The sequence below is a fragment of the Chinchilla lanigera genome, unplaced genomic scaffold, assembly GCF_000276665.1.
Source record: "Chinchilla lanigera isolate Chin_1 unplaced genomic scaffold, ChiLan1.0 scaffold00027, whole genome shotgun sequence".
In the NCBI taxonomy this organism is placed as follows: domain Eukaryota; kingdom Metazoa; phylum Chordata; class Mammalia; order Rodentia; family Chinchillidae; genus Chinchilla; species Chinchilla lanigera.
The window spans coordinates 16,906,314-16,926,154 of NW_004955428.1; the positions used below are offsets into that span (position 1 = coordinate 16,906,314).

Consider the following 19,841-nt stretch of genomic DNA (forward strand, 5'->3'; position numbering starts at 1 on the left):
CTCTCTCTCTCTCTCTCTCTCTCTCTCTCTCTCTCTCTCTCTCTCTCTCTCTCTCTCTGTGTGTGTGTTGTCCTTTCCTTGAATAAGGAAGTAACTCCTATTGGGTTAGCAATGCACCTCTACCTTGTCATTTAAGCTTAATTACTTCGAAAGTCTCCAGATAGTCACACTGGGAGGCGGGCGGGCTTTATCCTGTTAATTTCGAGAGACACAGTTCAGTCTTTAACATCACTATAATCAGACATGCTCATACTTAGCTTTGCTAGCTAAATGACTTCAGACAAGTTATTTAATTCTCTCATCTTTAGCTTACTATGCTATAAAGAGATAGCAAGCCAGGTGTGGTGGCGCACGCCTGTAACCCCAGCACTCCGGAAGCTAAGGCAGGAGGATCCCCACAAGTTTAAGGCCATCCTGGCCTACATAATGAGAGCCTGTCTCAAAAAAAAAAAAGAGATATCAAAACTGAAATTGGAGGCAATGATGTGAAAATTAAATTAAACAAACTATAGTAGCCAAGAACTGTAGCCTAGAATATACTGGATACAGTCATAATTTTGGGGGTTAATTTGCAACAAAATTATAATGACGTCCTTCAGCCTTTTCTTTCCCAGTCTACTTAGGTTTCTGTCCCATTTTTTTTTTTTTTCAAACCAGATGCATGTGTGGTATTTTTGTGTGTTTACTCACTGTTTCAACTCTGCCTCTTGCTTCTTCTATGCCAGGTTCTGGGCCAAGTCACACAGGTGACAGTCTAGATGGGAGTCTGACATTCAGTCAGCAAACACACCGATCCCAAGCCACGACAAGTCAACTGAGGAGCAAGTTTTTAAAAGGTCAGTTTATTGTGGCTCAGAGGACGTTATTATGGTGGAGCAGGGGACAGAGAAAGTTTTGGGGGACCAGAAGTGAACTGAGGCCTAATTGGCCTACTTTGTGAGCACAAAGGAGAAAGGCAACATGCAGGGTGAGGGTACATTGCAGCTTCCAGAGCAGAGCTCACAGGGATGAGATTAAAGTGTTTACCTGAGTGTGCACTAACGGATAATATGAATCTTGGGTTGCTTTGGTTGCTTGTGCCCATATTTCAGTGAATAAAAACAGGATGACCCAGAGGCTTGGGGCTCTTCTGTGTCCGGGAGGCAAGAGATCCCCGGCTCCCTGCATATTAAACTGACTCCGTGTCCCTTTGTCACGCATCCTTGTTCACCTCCAGGGAAGGGGACACAGTAGTAGCAGGACTAGGTTCCTGGAAGTGGCACGGGGGCTGGGCTCGCTTGGAGAAGTGGGCACGGACCTGGGACCGCCGGCGAAGCTCAGCTGGTTTGCTAGGGAAAGTCTCACTTTTATTCGTCCTTGTTTTTTGCTCCCTAGAATTTCCTAACGCCTTTACAGCCAACCACTTTCAAGAAATGTGAAACCATAATTTATGTTGAAATATGTCACGTGTAGGTTAAAATACATAAACTAAAATATATTAAAGTCCAGGATCTTTTTAACACATAAATCTAAACTAAAGCAACAGAGTCTTTTTGCTGGACACTGGTCATTTACAAAGAAACCAGGCTTTCAAAGAGATTGTTACTCCATGATTTACATAAAGAAAGACCGAGCAGAAAATAAGTGAGGTGTATTCAGGCTTTGCTTTACTACCCTTTACAGGCAGTGTGTTTTTACACACTACAGTTTTGTGACGACTTTTCAGTGGGTAAATCTATTGACGTCATTTTAACAATAGCTCAGGTGCTCCTTACCTCTTTGCAGCAATAAAGTATTTTTCAATTAAAGTATAAATGTTGTTTTTTAGACATAATGAAATTGCACACTTGATAAACATGCTATGGTGCAAACAAAACTTTGTAGAAGCAACATTCACGTGACTTCTTACAGCGCAGTATTTTCTTTGTTGCCGCGACTGGAGCTAAACCCACTAAATCTCCGAGATATGCCCATACTTACTGAAAGAGTCTTACTGACAGCAAAAACCACAGCAACCTAATAATGCAATGATATAACGACCAACAGTACAAATGTTTCAATCACACAGTTAATTTTAATTTCTAAAATTTTGTGTTCATTACAGAAGTGTTTCTCTGGAAGTGATCAATGTAATATTTATTTACTAAGACTATTTTCTAATATCCATACAAATATTCTTTGTACTGTTATGTGCTACCTAATTAATAGACCAGTAGAAGACCTAATCCAAAAGAAGCCCGAAGTAAAGATAGTAGAATGTTAACAAAGAGAGAGGGAAGGAAAGAGGGAAAATATCACTTAAAAAAGGTATAATTCTAATGGCCCGTCAGTATGATAAGGCTATTTCAACTGCTTAGTTATCCTATGGTAACCATGCTTATTGATGAAGAGAGAGCTAATCACAGAAATACATAATTCTACAGATGATATTTTTCTGTTTTTTTCCACTCAGCTTTAAATCTGTAACAAATCTTGGATAGTTTGAGGAGTTGGGGTGTTGTCAATTATTTAGTATGGCCCCTCTCAGTTTACAGCTGAACATACTGAGTTGTACAGACATGCATACCCTCTATCATAGCAGGAAGACCTTTATATACAAGAGTAAATTTCATGTGTGGCAAGGCTGTATCTTAAAAGAATGTTTCTGAGTTCAAAGAATATTACTAATAATTGTAGTTTGCACTTTCCAATTATTTCCATACTAATACTTCTATCACACTCACAGAATTTTTAAAATTACAAATAGGAAAGATTTGTATGATCAGATCTTTGTAGTCTATTCTCTGACTTTACTAGATTATTATAAAAAGATATGTATTTTCTTGGTAGTCTAATTGAAATTGAAAAACCAAAACATGTTTGAATATCTATAATCATAAAATTTTGAATATTATATTATACAAACCATTTTATCCCCTGCTCTTTTCACATAGTTCTTTTCAGTGAATACCTTGTGCTTCTTCTTCTTCTTTTTTCTTTTTTTTAGTACTGAGAATCAAACTCAGGACGTCTCACTTGCCAGGCATACAAACGCTGTATCCGCAGCCCCTGTGTTTCATTTTTACAAATGATTTTATTAGTATTCAATAACTGGGTGATAATTTCAACCAGAATCCTAAATTAGAACTAAGCATTGTTTACTATAATAAATAACTGTGTGAGTATTTTTGAATTTAAACATAGTGAATATTCTTGATGGATTTCTCAGTGTCTGAATAGGTCTGATGTATGGATGTGGGCATTCACTACTACCTTTCTTAATTAATAATTTTCCTTATGAAGTGTACACTAACATTTATCTAATACTAAGCAAGTAGCATTCCTCTACATAGCAATATTCACTCAATTAACAAGATGGAAGTCACACATTAAATTTTCTCTGTTTGTGAAACTACTTAATCAAATTGTGTGAAATATTCAATTAAAACCTTAAATATAGCATATCTATACTCATAAATGCTTTAAATATCATGAGGAAAAAAATCACAAAAAAACTATTAGATTGTTCCAAACTTGCTACTGTTATAGATTTAAACTTTTTTGAATTATTTCACTTCTTTGTATTGACTTCTGGTTTTTACGTTTCCTGGGGTTGCCTTTCTAAGAAAGTTCTGCCAGTTTCAAAAGAAAGGAGCAAAAAGTAACACCATATCTGATTGGCTGAACTGCAGAATCTGGATGCCAACTGACTGCTTCTTGGCTAAGAGAGGGAGCAACTTGACTGCAGTCTGCAGAGTCACATCTGTCTTAGTTCTACAATAGCACCTCTGCTTTCAGTCCTAGAGATTGAACTCAGGGCCTGACCCAGGCTAGCTAATGCTCTAGTGCTGAGCTCCACCCCAGCTCCAGAAGTGCCACTTTTAATAAGGACGAGTGTAGTGGTACCTCATGGGGCTTCTAAGCCAATGCCTTTCACACAAATTTTCATTCTGTGAAGTTTGAGGCTTCCACAGTAACTTCAGTATTTCTATGGCTGCCACCAGCTCACTTGTTGTTCTGCCTTTGGGTCACACTGGCCTAGTCTGCCCTTGTTATTGCTCATTTACCCTCGCTTTCTCAGTATCTCACCACCATCTTTCGTATTAGCTGTGTTAGATGTAGAGTTTTGTACATACTATTTATCTCATTAATCTAATACTGGATTGCCAGATTTTTATTGTGACTGAATATTGAATTTTATTAAAAATTCTTAGTCATATAGAGAGATGACTACATGGCTTTCTAAAAATCCTCTTAATTGTGTGTTACATGGCTCGTTCTGCCATGTTGCATCAGTCTTGTATCCTTGGGGTGAAACCAGTATTGTGTCAGTGTCAACTTGGACCGACTCTTGGGAACTGACTGCTAAATTTCCAATAATACTGCTGACCAGTTTTCTTCAAAGGCATTATTTAATTTTATGAAGTTATAATTAAAGCTCTTAAAAATAAAAGCAATATTCAAAATTCATTATTTTATTGCATTTTACTGTTGTTTCTGTCCTTGAGTATATTACACATGCTCTACATGTTTTTTAACTATCTGCTACAAATACTAAACAATGCTTGCTACTGTGGATTTTTTCTGTATTCTACTTCAGTGGTGTCACATTGATAGTTTAAAATCTCATGCTAGGTTAATTTGTACTTTTGAAATAGATAAAAACTACAAATCAAGGCTTGATTTATTTTGTTATTGTCTACATTTATGGACATGAAGGAGGAAAAGCTACCAATGCACTTTAAATTAAAAGTGTGTTGTAGTCATTGCTGGTATACTGTAAATAATACATAATCTTTGTCTATATGAAATCCATTAACTAATTCAGCATAGAATTCCATCATGTTACTGATTAATGAGTAAAGTCCTACCGTACATCTTCATTTTCCCTTAATTATATTCACTAATGTAAGCCAAAATATTAATCAATACTCATTAAAATTGCATTCATTCCTCATATCTCATCTACAAATAAGTTGAGTAAAAATTAAAAGAAATCAGTGAGATTGAATTTCTAATACAACATGGCATAGAAGTCCAAAAAACAACAACACGTCGCTTGAAGACTAACTTCCATCTTCTTTTTCTCCCAGTTTAACCTCAACTTCCTGTTTCTTTTTCGTGCCTGAGCCAACACTTCCCCAATCAGCTTTGGATCCAACACTTAAACCGCCAATGTGAACTCCACCCCCAACCCAACTCAATGAATTCACTGTTCCCCTGCCTCTTCCTCAAAGGGTTCTTGCATTCTCCTATAGCGTTCCTGCACCTGCAGTAAAGGCTTCTCTTACCTCTGTCCTGTCTCTCAGTTGTGTCAAAAAAAAAAAAAAAAACTTATAGTAAGGACCATTGATCTCAGTGATTTGATTTTTCTGCAACAGTAACCTTCTTGGTAAGATTCCATCCAAAACAAAATAAAATCATCCCCCCATTTTCATGGTAGTTGCATTTTTGGATAACACAAAGTACGTTAAAACCATGCAAAAGCATTTAATATTATTTTAAGATCAGGGTTAGATCTTAGGCCCAGATAACTGTGAATAGATTTTTCATGTACACAAATATAAGAGAAGACACTCAAAAGTCTTGTGGGATATGGGACAGTCTTGTGCTGTGTAGGACAGCCTTGAGCATTAGAAGACATGTAGTCACTCTGAGGAATAAGTTGTATTGCCTGCTAATTATTAGTAGTATTGCCTAATTGATATAGTTGTATTGCCTACTAATTATTAGTCTTCATTATCATCTGCAGTTCCAGCTAAAAACTGAGAGGAAAGGATGGTAAGAATGGATCAGCTATCACACAACTAATAATCTTTGACAAAGCTGCTTCGTTGGCTACACAAAGTGACACTTGTATTTTTCCCACTCATGAACACACTCATCCCATAGCCAGGCAAGAACCCTAAAGACTATACAATTACTGTATTTAGCTCTAATTCTGGGATTTCTGTCCAAATGTGCTTTTTGGGATTGATTTATGAACTAACATGTAAAGTATCTGTCTTCGATATACCAAATGCAAAATAGTACATAAAGAACCAAATCATCTTAATAAAGATGCTCCCTAAATTCAGTATAGAAGGAAACGGGAGACATACAGAAGTCTCTGACCCAAAATATTTATCAAATTTAACTGGGAAGAAAAAGAAAAGACTAGATCCCCTAATACTAGAGGAAACTCTTTAGGCCATGAAGGAGCCCAGGTTACTTTCTCTAAAAAAACTCTCAAGGACAGACAGGCTCTCAGTGACCCCCTCACCTCTTGCTGGTCAAACCCTTGTGTAATTTTCTGTCCTCTACTGTGGACAGAAACTGCAAAGTACATGTAACCAAAAGAGTTACTACAGCAAGGGAGGTGGGGTATTATATTTATGCTTACATAACATTCCCTAAAACTTCAGCATGCCGGCAGATGTGTTCTCTGTGTCCCTTGGAAGTCATCGTGAAGAGGTGGCTATGCAGGAGAAGGCCACATGGTCAGCCATCGTGATAACCTCTGGGGGAGAGAGCGCACACCAGCAATGAAATAAATGAAGGCTTCAGTGCTGTAGCCATAGAGAAATGAATTCTGTCAGCAACCTGAGAGGTCAGGAGCACATGCTCCCCAAGTTAAATCTCCAAGGATGACCCAGCCCAGCCTACTCCTTTTTTGAAGCTTTGTAATTCTCTGAGCAAAGGACCAAGGAAGCCATTTCTGGTGTCCCAATCCATAGAAACTATGCATATAAATATATATTGCTGGAAGCCTCTTAATTTTCAGCTCTTTGTTATGCAGCACAGAAAACAAATACAATCCATTTTACAAACTGCCTCGGAGGCCCCACCTCTGCTACAAGGATGGTTCTTTTTTGTCCTCTTCTGAGGGTGTGCATGTTGTGAACCAGGCCTGGCTGTTGTTCACTTCTTCCTGCCTCCCTTCTGTGGCTATACATTGAGAGGTCAGTTTCTTCCTGCCAGGCTACAGGCTTGATTTTGGTGTTTATTTTGTTTTATGGAAGTGTGTTTTGTCACAGTCATTCTTTGCAAAGTGCAGTACATTTACTTTTAATTCCCTTCAAGCTGGTTCCATGTTTGAATAATCACAGCCAAGAACATTTTCAGAAATAGATTTAGAGCTTGACGACTCTAATCTTGGGCTTAATGGACTCTGCCTTTTTGTCCCAGCTGCTTGCTGAACTGTTTGCTGGTTTGAGGCTTTTTGAAATAATGGCGTCGAGCGGGAAGGCAGCACAGTCAATTTCATTTCTCGCACTCTTTGGCTCACTGCTTTCTTTTATTTCCTTAGTTTTACAACCATTGCTTGCCACTCCTTCAGCTTAGGGTACAAAAACAGTTGGTGTTTTCAATCTCAAAAGAATTCAAGTGATACAAATGGGCCAGTTAGACAATAGGCCAGAGCCAAAGAGTGAAATTGCATTCCCTGGTATTTAAGAGCAATGTGGTTAAATGAGATGAGCATAAGGGTAACCCGGTCCACACCAGGGGTGCACATGAATGAATGAAGTCCTATGAGGATACAGGGAGAAAGTGGTTGCCTGCAAACCAGAAAGAGAGGCCTCAGGGGACAAAATCTGCCAGGCCCTGGACTATGGGTCTCCAGTCTCTCAAACTGTGCAGCAAGCATTTTTTGTTAGACCACCTACTCCTTGATAGTTTTTAATAACTGAAGCCTTGTCACCTACAGAATATCGAACCCATTTCGGGTTTTTTTGTTTTTGTTTTGTTTTTCTTCTGGTACCAGGAATCGAACTCACGACTTTGTGCTTGCCAGGCAGGCGATTTGCCGCTGAGCTAAATCCCCAGCCCCCATCAAACCCATTTTGAATGAATAAGAGATAACCGGTTGGTAGGGTGAACTTCTTGAAAAGGGATTCCTTGTTTTGAAGTTTAGATTGCCTGGCTTGTAATTCCTTTTTATTTTGGATAAATGTTTTTGGCAGTTGGCCATGAGCAGATGATCCAATGGCATAAAACGGCTGCTTCAGAGGACTTGAATTTAAGTTTAATCAAAAAAATTAATGTGAATAAATTAGCCTTTCATTCCAGTTCTCCTGACTTGCAAGGCCCTGGCCATTTTTTAAAGCAGGGCAACACTGACATTTTAGCTGCGTGGGGCAGGGAACGCAGCACACAGCAGCAAATGCTTTCCCTGGTTGCCAGAGGCAGCGGGAGACTGGCTGTGCCCAGGCTACTGCCCAGCAGGCGGCCGGGCCTACAATCTGCTGTCTTCCAGATAGTCTGTTTGCAAAGAGAGCAGCAACTTTCTTTTTTATTTTAAAGAGAAAAAAAACAATAAAAACTATAAGGAATTTCAAAATAAGATGATAGGAAATTAATAATGGTTATTATATTGCATATTGTTATCTTCAAAGTAGTTGCTCAGATTACCAGGTATAGGCACGCAAAATTGCTCAAACAATATAAGCACTAACTGTTCTTTTCAACGAACTAGTAGAAATTTGGAGCAACCCTCTTTAAAACTAAAAGAAAAAAAAATATATGTATACATATATACAAGGATAGCTGAGATAGGTATATTGCTGATGTCTATTGGTTTATTGAAAGGAACAGAAAAAACTTAATTTTTTTTTTCTTTTTTCTCTTGACCAATTTTGCGTACTTATACCTGGTAACCAGAACAACTAACCTGAAGACAACAGTATGCAATATAACAACCATTGCTGAATTCCTAGTATCTTGTTTAATGAAGCTCTTTATCATTTCTAAGTTTTTTTTACTACTTGTCATTGTCTTTAATTGTTTGATCAATCTTGCATTCTTACATCTGGTAATCTGAGCAACTTTGTCGAAGATAACAATATGTAATATAGCAACTATTGCTAATTCCTATCATCTTGTTTTCAAATCCTGTATTGTTTTTACTTTTTTTATTGTTTTGTTTGTGTCTTCATTGTTGTTATTTTGTAACTTTTTTTATCTTTTTTCTTCAAAATGAATAAAGAAAAACCAAACTATCAGAATTAGTTTCTTCTGATGCACCTCTTTTCTATGAGTTTTATTTACCTAAGAAATTTCTTGTGCAGAAAGAAAAGAATGAATAGAATATTGAGCTAGAAAACAGAAATGAGATTTTTATTGTCGTTTCAAGTATCTTAAAAACAGAGCTGAATGGAGAAAGATTATGGGACATTTAAAATACCCGATGACTACTGAATAAATAGAATGGGACATTTGTCATAAAAATAACAGTGAGGTAAAGAAATAATTTCTTCACTGTATGTGGCTACATCTACCATTAACTCTTCATCACAGTTACTGCTGTGACAATAATTTGTTAATAAACAGTAGTAGTCATAAACATTTCTACATTTATTGTAGTTTAAAACACTTTCTTTGAATTAGAATAATAGTTGTCAGATTTTTATTGCTAACATTTATGGTAATTTCTTAGAAATAAAGCATTGTAGTTTAGCCATCTTTATTAAAGTTCTTTTATGCTTAATTTATTTTTTACAGCCTAACCCTCAACTTGTTGGCCTTATTCACTAGATTCAGGAAAGAATATTGTTTTCTGTTATAATACTGTAACTTGCAGAATCATGTCTGAGTGAATTATGGATGGTTACTTGGACTAGATAGAATAAAGAAGCAGCATGGTTTGTAATATTTTTTTGAAAAATAAAAGAGCTGTAGAGTTAAAAAAAAAAAAAAAAAAGAGCTTAAATTCTGGTCCCAAACTGTTACTATTGATGATACAACATTAGAAAACCTGCTTCATCCCATTTTGTGTTCTCAGTTCACATGCAAACTTCTAAGGTTGTGGTGTCAGTCTACTATTAAAACCTGTTTTTGCTGGGCATGGGACTCACATCTGTAATCCCAGCACTTCCGAGGCTGAGGCAAGAGGATTGCTGTGAATTCAAGGCCAGACTGAACTGCACAGCAAGACCCTGTCTCAAAAAAAAAAAAAAAAAAACTATTTTAAGAAACACTCTATTTTCAACGTGTTCTGCAGAGCAGGAAGTCTCCTTGAAAACCTTTGGTGGAGAAAGGAAATCTGCATTGTGGAAAAGCAGTAGGGAGGGGCTGTACTCTGAAAGAGAGCCTGTCTGTGCATGTGAAGTGGCACAGCCACCGGGAGGGTTAGGACACACAAGACCAAGAAGTCTTTACAGACAGAGAAGAGGGGACCAGGCATTTGCACCAAGGAGGTTGACCTCTCAGTTGTTTGTCCCATATTGAATACATCCTATCAGTCTCTCATGAGTGTCCACTGAAATCCAAGCTCAGGGGACACCATGTGTGTAGAAATAAAAACACACACAAACATGAAAAATACAGAGTCCTCCTCTGAAATCTTTGTGAAACATTTGAAATTAGGTGGTGCTTTTGTGAATGAGATACACATATGTCCAGGTATGAAGACAGAGAGATTTTGCCCTATTTCTGCAAAGAAAACAGCCCGAGGTCAATGCATCGATCCACAAGGAGCTTAGTGCATCCATGGCCCTGCCCGCTGGTGGCAGCAAAGGACGTCAGCCAGCTCAGGGAAAACAGGGCTCCCCCAGCTCAGCAGCTTCTCACAGCAGACTTCTCCAGAAGTGACACACAGACCAGTTCAGACCCACAATGGTAACACTTCAGACAGGAAGACATAGAAAGCACATTGATAACAGAATATGTAATAGAACGTAGTTTTCCAGATGTTATTCAAGCCAAAGTATCAGAAGACCAGGCTATGGACAGGTTGGGGGAGTTACACTCCACCTCTGTAGAGCCAGCAGGTTCTAGAGTTCTGTTACTTAAACTCTTTTCTGTGGAACATTAATTTCTTACAAATTATAATAGGAGCTATACAGGGGGTCTGACTTCATAACATACACTAGTATGTGTCAACTCTAAGATGTTGGACACAGGCAGCCCATTCAAGTAAGTTTCCAACAATATTTATTAAAATTGCTTGTGAATGGATCACCTTCCTCCCTCCTTTTTAAATCTGTGGTATTATCATTATACAGGACAGGAATGCTCTAGCAGAAAAAGGCTTAGAAAATGTTACTCAGAAATAATCTCTCCTGGAAGGGTAGGCTGAACTATTTCTATACTCTGAAGGAAATAAAATTATTTGCCAAAAAGAAAGCAAAGACAGGTGTAATCAGGTTCCGCTGACAAGCAGTAAGTATGGCTTGACCATGACGTGTCTCAAGTGAGGAGAGAAACTCTCTTCATGAACCTACAAATAGAATGGAAAGGAATGGAATAACATCAACTTCAAATAAGTAAGAAAAATTGACTTGTTACAAATAGAAAAGCATTCTAAGAGATTTTCAAAAGAACTCAAGCCAACTCTTGTTGGCAAGAATGGTACTCTGTAGAGGCTACTAACAGGAGAAGTTTAACAAGAACACAGGTTAAATAGGATGCATGAATGTAGAAATGAAAGAGCAAATTGTAACCAGCGCTAGCGGCAGTGAGAAGTAAAATTCACACAACTGAAATGGAAAGCAGTGAAGTTGAAGGCAAACTTGAAACTTTAGCAGAATGTAAAAGAAAGAAGTAACAAGAATTGAGGTACTTGATAAATATAATGGAAAGAAAATGGAGACAAAAGAATTGTAGCTATCTCTGAGTAAAAAAAGGAGTACAATTTACAAAGAAGAAAAAAAAAATTAAGTGTCTCCAAACTGAAAAATGTTCCCTTTTCGTATGTGTTCTTACCATGTACCAGACACCCTCTTTAATGTTACCTGAATTATCTCATCTCATTCTTTCAGTCTCTCAAAGTGGGAATAGGACTAAAATGTAAATTAGTTTCCATGAAATAGGAAGAAAATGTTCAAATGTGAAGGGGAACAAGGGAGTGGAGGAGAGGAAAGAAGGGAAAAATAAAAAAGTAAGAGAAGGAAAAATGAAAACAAAGCTTTTGTAAATAGGGAGAGGAGAAGGAGTTAAAGGCAGGGTCGGGGAATGGGAAAAAAGAATCAAGTTATATCATGTACAGGTACAAATTTTCTATGATGAATGTGATCATTATGTATATCTAAATTGTACCAATAAAATCTGATGGAAGAAAAAAATTAAGATTCAGCATTAAAAAATTCTTTCAGCTTTTAGTTTTTACTAGTCCATATTTGCAGTAATAATGTTTACATTCCTTGTGGGGAGTTGGTACACATGCATAATACATCTACAGCAAAATAGAAGATAGGTACCAGGAAGCGAGGAGATTGATCAGTTTTATTTAATTCTTAATATAGTCACCTGAGTTATTTTGTATTAGAACTATGTAGAAAGAAGGAAACTAGTTGAAATAATTAACTACTTGCTAGACTATCACTAGGACTTTATGTTAAAAAATAATATATGCTACTACACTAAATGTATAGAATGTAGAAGATAACATAGCCTTTTATGTATGCATGTTGACTGAGTTTACCATGAACTCTAGCAAAAATATCTATACTTACATGTACCCTGGTCACATTTTTGTATTACAATTCATAAAAGTGTAAAAAATAGCCAGGTTCAACAGGTGTGTTAAGTATAAAGGGATTATATTAGGCTTTCGAAACTTCATCTATAAAACAAAATACTTGAAAACAAATGGATGAATCAATAACCATTTAATTTTGATAGAAATGACAATAACAAATTCTATACTTAAGGCAATATGTGTGCAAAAATCATAAAGTATCTGACACAGGAGATCCCCTAAGAAATTAGGACCTAGAGATTAATGAAAATAAAGAGCTGAAGGAGACAGATGACATAATATAATTAAAAACAGTTACCCATGTAGGTAAATGTAAACCATTGTAAATCTTACTGTAAAACTCAAGGTATGGTTTGTAAAAGAGTTTTTAAAACAAAAAATATGTAATTTCAAATTTAATAGTTTAGTATATTAAACTGAATTTTAAAATAATATTTCTCATGTTATATGAAAAAACGAGTCTTAATTTTTACAACATCCTCCTTAAATACTATAGAAAATAGTATTTTCACACAAGCTAGAGAATGATTTATTAGGAAAATGTAGAAGTCCTTTCAATTTAGACAAAAAAGATTCAAGTTTTAAAAAGTAAAAAGAAAAATTACAGTAATCTGATTCTGATAAAGGATCAAAACTATGAAACATTATAGAATACTATTTTATAGTGCTAGACAATGTCAAAACTATGAGTATAAATAAACATATTGTAATAATGGGAACTTCAACATATGTTGAAATCTTTCATGATTTAAATAATCCCAAAGTAAATTTAGAAATAGAATCTCAATAAGATGTCTTAACAATAAATATGTGCCAGAATTAGTGCATCCTAGATTGAATAAACTATTTACTATGGTTATGTGCATTTTCCAATTTTGTCATAAGAAAAGGAAGACATAAATTCTAAAATGCTGAAAATATTGAAGGCATTTTCAAGTAATACAGAAAAACAAGGCTGTTGTACAAAAATATTAACAACAAAAAAGCCAACATACATAGATTTTAAGAGTTTCTAAATGTCTTATGTCAATGAGGTGTATAAAATTGTAATTAAAGAACACCAGGCATGAGAGTGTGAGAGAACATATCAAATGTGTGGATTGCCTCAAAGCTGTGTGCAGAGAAGAAATCATGGCTGCCTTGGGCTGTTCCTTTAACTGGCAAATCCTCTAACCATAACCCATTTCCATACTGCTCTCCCTTCCGTCTCTGCCTGACTAGGTAATTCCTCGTTGGCACAAGGAATTCTTTAGCATCATTTAAGTTTCCATTCCATTATCATTTCTTAAAGAAACCCTTGAAAGCCTAAACCATGATCAGTTTTTGGCTTTATATATTTTCATACTATTATTTGTAATATATTCTATATATTTTGTCACTAATTCATAATGCAAGAGCAGGTTGCTGTTAAAAAAAAAAAAAAGAAACAAGAAAAAGAACTGATGAAAATTAAAACTACAATTGCCAAACCGTGAAGGAAAAATACAAATTACTAGAGAATAACATCTGAGGAACTCTTTTACAACAAAGAGTACAAGGAAAGAAAACAAATATAAGAGAATTTCACTTGGAAGATCCAGAACATAACTGTCAAGAACTCCTGAAAGTGGTTGGGGATGTAGCTCAGCAGCACAGCGCCTGCCTGGCAAATGCAAGGTCTTAAGTTCGATTCCCTGTACTGGAAAAAAAAAAAAAAAGAAAGAAAACCAAAAAAAGCAGAACTCCTGAAAGAGGGAAAACTAAGGAAAAAAAAAAAAAAAAAGAGGGAGCCTTAATAAAAGAAATAATAAAATAAAAATTTCCAAAACAGATAACAGTAACCAAACTTAAACTAGTTATTCTTTCTTTTCCTCTGAGGAAGGAAACTTGAGTGAGGGAAATGACTTTAATTTTAGTTCTGTTTTAATCCTTCTGTATGACTTGATTTTTTTTCCTACACACAGCATTAATGTTGGAATTTGTATATAGTGGAAAACAACATGAATGGCAAAGAGAGACACGTGGAGAAGATGAGATAGTACGTACATATCTTCCTTGTCCTGCTTTTAGAAAATCTTTGAATATTTTTCAAGATGGTTCTCAGAAACTCCTGCCAGCCTCCTCTGAAGAGCCGCACACCTACTTGCACGCTGGTCCCACGGCAGTAGGACGTGACCTCCGGAGCTGCTTAAGCAGGCAGGATCGGGAGGGCCAAGGGTGAGGAGAGTGCAGCCCTTCTTTTGGATATAAAAATTGAAGTTGTACCCAAACTTCAGTAAGGAGAATAAATAATATTTCAGTGCAATATTTTAGAAGATAAAAATTCACGAAAATCCATGATGAGAAGAAATATTTTGAAATTATCAGTAAAGGCATGAAGGGTATCACTGAATTTTCCTTTTGTGTCAGGTCTGTCAGGTTCCACTGTAGTTCGGCATGTTGCTAACCAATATGCACACATTTTGGAATCCTTGGCATCCTAATAAGTGCATGAAGATAATATATATATATAAACATATATTATATATGTAAATATATATATACTTTCTTTCTGTGCATCAGCCAAAGAAAGGCTGAGGTGAGGACAAAAGCAGATCCCTGAAGAAGAGTTCTCTGAGGACTCTGACCCCACGAATGAGAGACACTGTCCCTCCTCAGAGCTTCCTAAAGAACGTGCCCTTTTCCCTGCCTTTTCCCGGCCTCCACACAGCCTTTCGCTAGAGTCAGGACAGGTCACTGAAGTCCAAGAGTGCCAGCACTTGTATGTTCTACGAAGAACAAGGAGCACACAGACATGCTCAAGGGACCACAACAGGTCACTCACTGACCAATACATAAAATGTTCCAGTGGAAGGCATGACCTCATCGGTATCTACCACCACCCACACACACTGGCTGCACTTATGGCTCCAGGACTAAATTAAAAAAAAAAAAAAGTAACTAACTTAAGGGAAAGCACCCAAAAGGAGAAAAAGCAGCACATGACCCAGAATAAACATCACCCTACCGGGACCAAGAAATGAGAAGAAAAAGCAAGGGGTCCATACTATAAAATAAAGAGAAGCTACTGGCAGCGTGTGTGCAGCACACACTCACACAGACACGAACACCACAAACACCACTAACTTTCTAAATTTGGAAAACATGATTTTTAAATTTTAAAAATAATGGCGAATTGCAGAGGAAATAATTACTATAAAACTTACTGGTGAAGAGAATAAAAAGTAATTTAAAGAACTTAGTGATGAAGTAATAAAAGATGTCTAGTGATATAGAGCAAGAAGTATAAATACACACTGGAATTGTAAGACAGAGGCAGGAGGGCTTGAGTATCAGATTGACAACTATCCACAGCTGGTACAGTTGACAGATGATCCGCCCTGAAGCCAGACCTGCTTGGGTAAATTGAGCAAGTTGTCTGCATCTAAAGGATTCAGAAGAAAGTCAGGAGACTGAGAATCAGGGAGAGCAATCTCATGCTCAAGGGAGGGATAAACACACCGGCCTCAAAGATCTTACTAAAGCCTGCTCCATTGGAGTGAATTCCCTCCAAGTGAGTCAAGTTCACAGTACACTGACCAAGAGCACTCTTGTCGTCTTCTAAGTCTGACTTTACTGTCCGCTTATGCCTAGAACATTCCAGGATGCAGCTTTGCCCCCCACCAGCCACATGCACCCCATCCATCCTAATGTGTACAGTGCAGAGGGTGATTGCTGGGGTCCAGGGTGATCGCACTGTCCTGCACCGTGTTCACCCCCACAACCCCACACAGCTTGACCCAATTACATTCTTGAATTCTGAGCATCACCGGAGTAATTTCTCTCAAAGCCCAGCAATACGGCCCATCTTGCAAAGAAACCTAAAATGGGAAAAAACACATTCCAGACGAAGGAAAACCAATAGATATTGGAGAGGAAATTATTGAAAAGAAACTTTTTAAAATTTCTTTAAGCAGAGGAAATATTTACATTCTCTGATTGGAAAAGTTCCATGAATTCCAGGAAAGACATCAGTACAGACCAAGGCAAAATGACATACATCCCGACAAAACCCCTGAATTCCAAGAAGACACATGAATAAGCTTCCTAACAGAAATAAGTGGTAATTTGCTAAGCAAAACCACTAATATTTAGCGTCAAACTTCTTATCTGCAACACAGGAAATGGAGAATTGCTTATTTGTCAGTGTGAAAAATGAATATGTAAGGAATATGTGTGTGTGCGTATACATGTCTTTGTGTATTTATAATATTCCATTGGATGTGATTACTAGCCAAAAGACCAAAAGACCACAGACAAAAGAATAATAATCGGAGCAGAAATTTCACTAAAGGAAAAAGACAATTATTAAGAACATGACTTTGAAATTAAGAGCAACTGTGTTGAATGTGGAGCCATTTGCTTGTGATGCAAGTGAAATATGCTCAGCTTGTGTGTTTTCTCTTATTAGAGAAGCCTATTTGCTCTAGGCCTCATCTTCCACTGTACTTATGCATATGAAATGAGAGAAAATCAGAGAAAATTGGAAAAATACCAGTTGAAGATAAGTGAGTCATTTCATTAGCCACAAACTGATCACATCTGGATTATTACTTGAGAAAGAATTAAACCACATTTGTTTGATTACTTGCACTTATGGTCCCTTGGAAATACCAGCTTAGCTTAACTAATACATTAGATTGCACCATACAAAATTGCTGATATTAAATAATTCTTGACCTCGGGGAAACAGCAATTTGAGTTTCTGTGTTACAAACTAACAAAGTTTATCCATTCCTATCTCACTATTTTCCTGAGAAAAGTTGAAAGGAGGCCCTTCAGGGCCATAAGATTTCTTCTTCTCTTGTAAACAACAAAAAAAAAAATGGGTCAACAAAGAAGATGGTGTAGTGAGAAATGGTTTGATTGTATTCTGTCCAAGGGCATAAGCAAGCGAGGCTTTGAAGACCCAGAGGACTTCGCATACTTTTATTTCCTTCAAAAATCGAAGAAAAATTTTTGAAGGTATCTTTACGTTGTCTGTTCTCTCTGCTTGTTCCGCTCATGCAGTATTTTTTTCCTTACATGCTAGGTTATTTTTCACTACGCAAATTACGTTCTTTTATGGCTGGGGTAGAAGTAAGGGTGGAGGATGTAAAACTGTTTGAAACCTAAAATGAAAGTAGGCTCCTGCATAAAGTATTGACGTTTGTTTTTGCCACATATTGAGACTATTTCCAGTCATCTCAATGATTAAATAGCAGTTTTAAAATTAGAGTCACAGTTTCCACTAGAGATGATCACAAGTAGTGCTAATTGTTGCTACAAATCCGTGAGATAGCTGGCGCATGTTTACAGCTTCTCAGGAAGTGTTTTTTTGCTTGATCTGGTTCACAGTTAAAATAAATTATCTGGTACCCTCCTGAGGGTGAGACTGGTGAAGATGGTGTAAGTCCCACTCCTTCTAATCTTGAGGAGATACATTTTGCTGCTGCAGTTTAAGAGAAGGGCTGCTATTTGACTCCTGAACCCTGGACAGACCTTAAGCTTTGACTTCAGTCTTTATGCCTTGGTATTAATCTCACAACTCAAAGTTTAACTCAAAAAAGGGCTTCGTGTTTAAAGTGGCTGCACCAATACCCTTACTCTTTCTCCTTCCTACTTTTTGTTTAAAGTTATCTTAAAAAGCTGTTTTATATTACTAACTCTTTGATGCTTTTTAGGATTTTTTGAACACTGAGATTCCATCTCACCCCAGAAAGAATGGATATCATCAAAAAGTCAACCAAGAACAAGTGCTGGAGGGGCTGTAGGGAGAAAGAACCCTTCTTCACTGCTGGTGGGAGTGTAGACTGTTGCAACCACTGTGGAAATCAGTGTGGAGATTCCTCAGAAAACTAGGATTAGAGGTCCCATCTGACCCAGCTATTTCCCTTCTGGGTATTTTTTCAGAAGAATTGAAAACATCATGCCACAATGATATACATGCACCAATGTTTATAGCAGCACAATTTGTAATGGCTAAATATTGGAAACAACCCAAATGCCCATCAACTGAAGAATGGTTAAAAAAGATGTGGTATTTTTATACAATGGAGTATTACTCAACTATAAAGAAAGATAAACTTGAGGCTTTTATAAGCAAATGGATGCAATTAGAGACCATATTCATAAGTGAAACAAATCAGTCCCGCATGTGTGAGCATCGTATTTTCTCCCTAGTGTAAGAAACTGAAAAAGGAAATAAGATCCAAAACATATAACAGATATTGTGAAAGGGAAAGTAACTGCTCAAAAGGAAAGAACAACTGGGATGGGGAAAAGGAGAAAAGAAGGAAGAGAAAAAAAAAAAAATATATATATATACTTGAAAAGAACAGTTAGTATTTATATTGTGTGATCATTTTGCATGCCTATATCTGGTAATCTGAGCAACTACTTTAAAGATAACAATATGCAATGTAGTAACAATTATTAATTTCCTATCATCTTGTTTTGAAATTCTGTGTCATTTTTATTGATTTTTCTCTTTGGAATAAAAAATATTCCATTAAGAAATATTTTTACTCAGCAGTCTTTGCTTATCAGCACTTCAGATAACCTAATCAGCCATATTATGAGCAATTAAACTCATCAATAAATGCCAAAAAACATTTTTAACCATAGCATATGCAAACACATTAAGGGAATTAGATGTACCTGGCACATTGATAGTTAAGCTCACTTTGTGTGACTTCCCCTTTGTAATGGTTAAGCTTGATTGGCTTGGGAGCTTCCCAAAGGATTGGTGAAGCACAGTTCTAAATGTGCCTAGGTGGGGTATGGAGGCACAAGCTTGGGTACTATGTCTGGTCCCTCTCCTCTTCATCTCTTGTGCTGTCATGCTGCCCTGCTTCTCAGCTGCTGGACCTGAACATTTTGGTTTGCCTTGCTCTTCTGCCATGATTTTTCTACCTTGGAGTCAGCAAACCATGGACTGAATCCCCTTAGAACATGAGTCAAATTAAACCTCTTCTCGTTTAAGTGCCAAGTGTCTTGATATTGTGTTCAGCAATGGGAAAGCTGACTGATACAATATTCTCCCCCACTGTCTTATTCATATCCTGAGATTTACATGGCCACTAAAGGGACAACAGAACCATGTTTGTAAGATTTACATAGTGCTTTTAAAATTAAAATTCCTGTGTGGAATACTAAACACAACGGCTCTTGATTTTCACACTCTTTTCTCTGCTGCTTAAATAACTCTGCTTTCCAGCAAGACATTCCTTAAATTGATATTAAAACAAACAGCCAAAGTTTTATCAGAAATATATTTTATTTGAATCTGTTAGTCTTTGAAAGCAAAGACAAGCATTTAACAAAATGGATAAGTAATTATGACAGGAAAAATAACAAAATGAATACACATCTCAAAGTAAAAGCACAAAGAAAATGTGAATACAAAGTTAAAATGGGATCCAATCAT

General features: G+C 36.8%; 1 protein-coding gene across 2 annotated transcripts in view; it reads left to right on the forward strand.

The window, feature by feature from the left end:
• Positions 1–19,841, forward strand: part of LOC106148768 — a 125,886-nt gene that overhangs the window by 81,360 nt on the left and 24,685 nt on the right. The window contains exons 3-4 of one of the 2 annotated variants that reach the window (XR_001234445.1): positions 726–836; positions 14,359–15,331. Coding sequence is in view for 1 of the 2 variants with exons in the window: in XM_013515323.1 (XP_013370777.1) it covers positions 726–836 (111 nt within the window). In the remaining variant the exon portion in view is untranslated. Of the gene's footprint in view, positions 1–725; positions 837–14,358; positions 15,332–19,841 lie in introns of those variants that run through there. The other variant, XM_013515323.1, reaches the window with a different exon arrangement.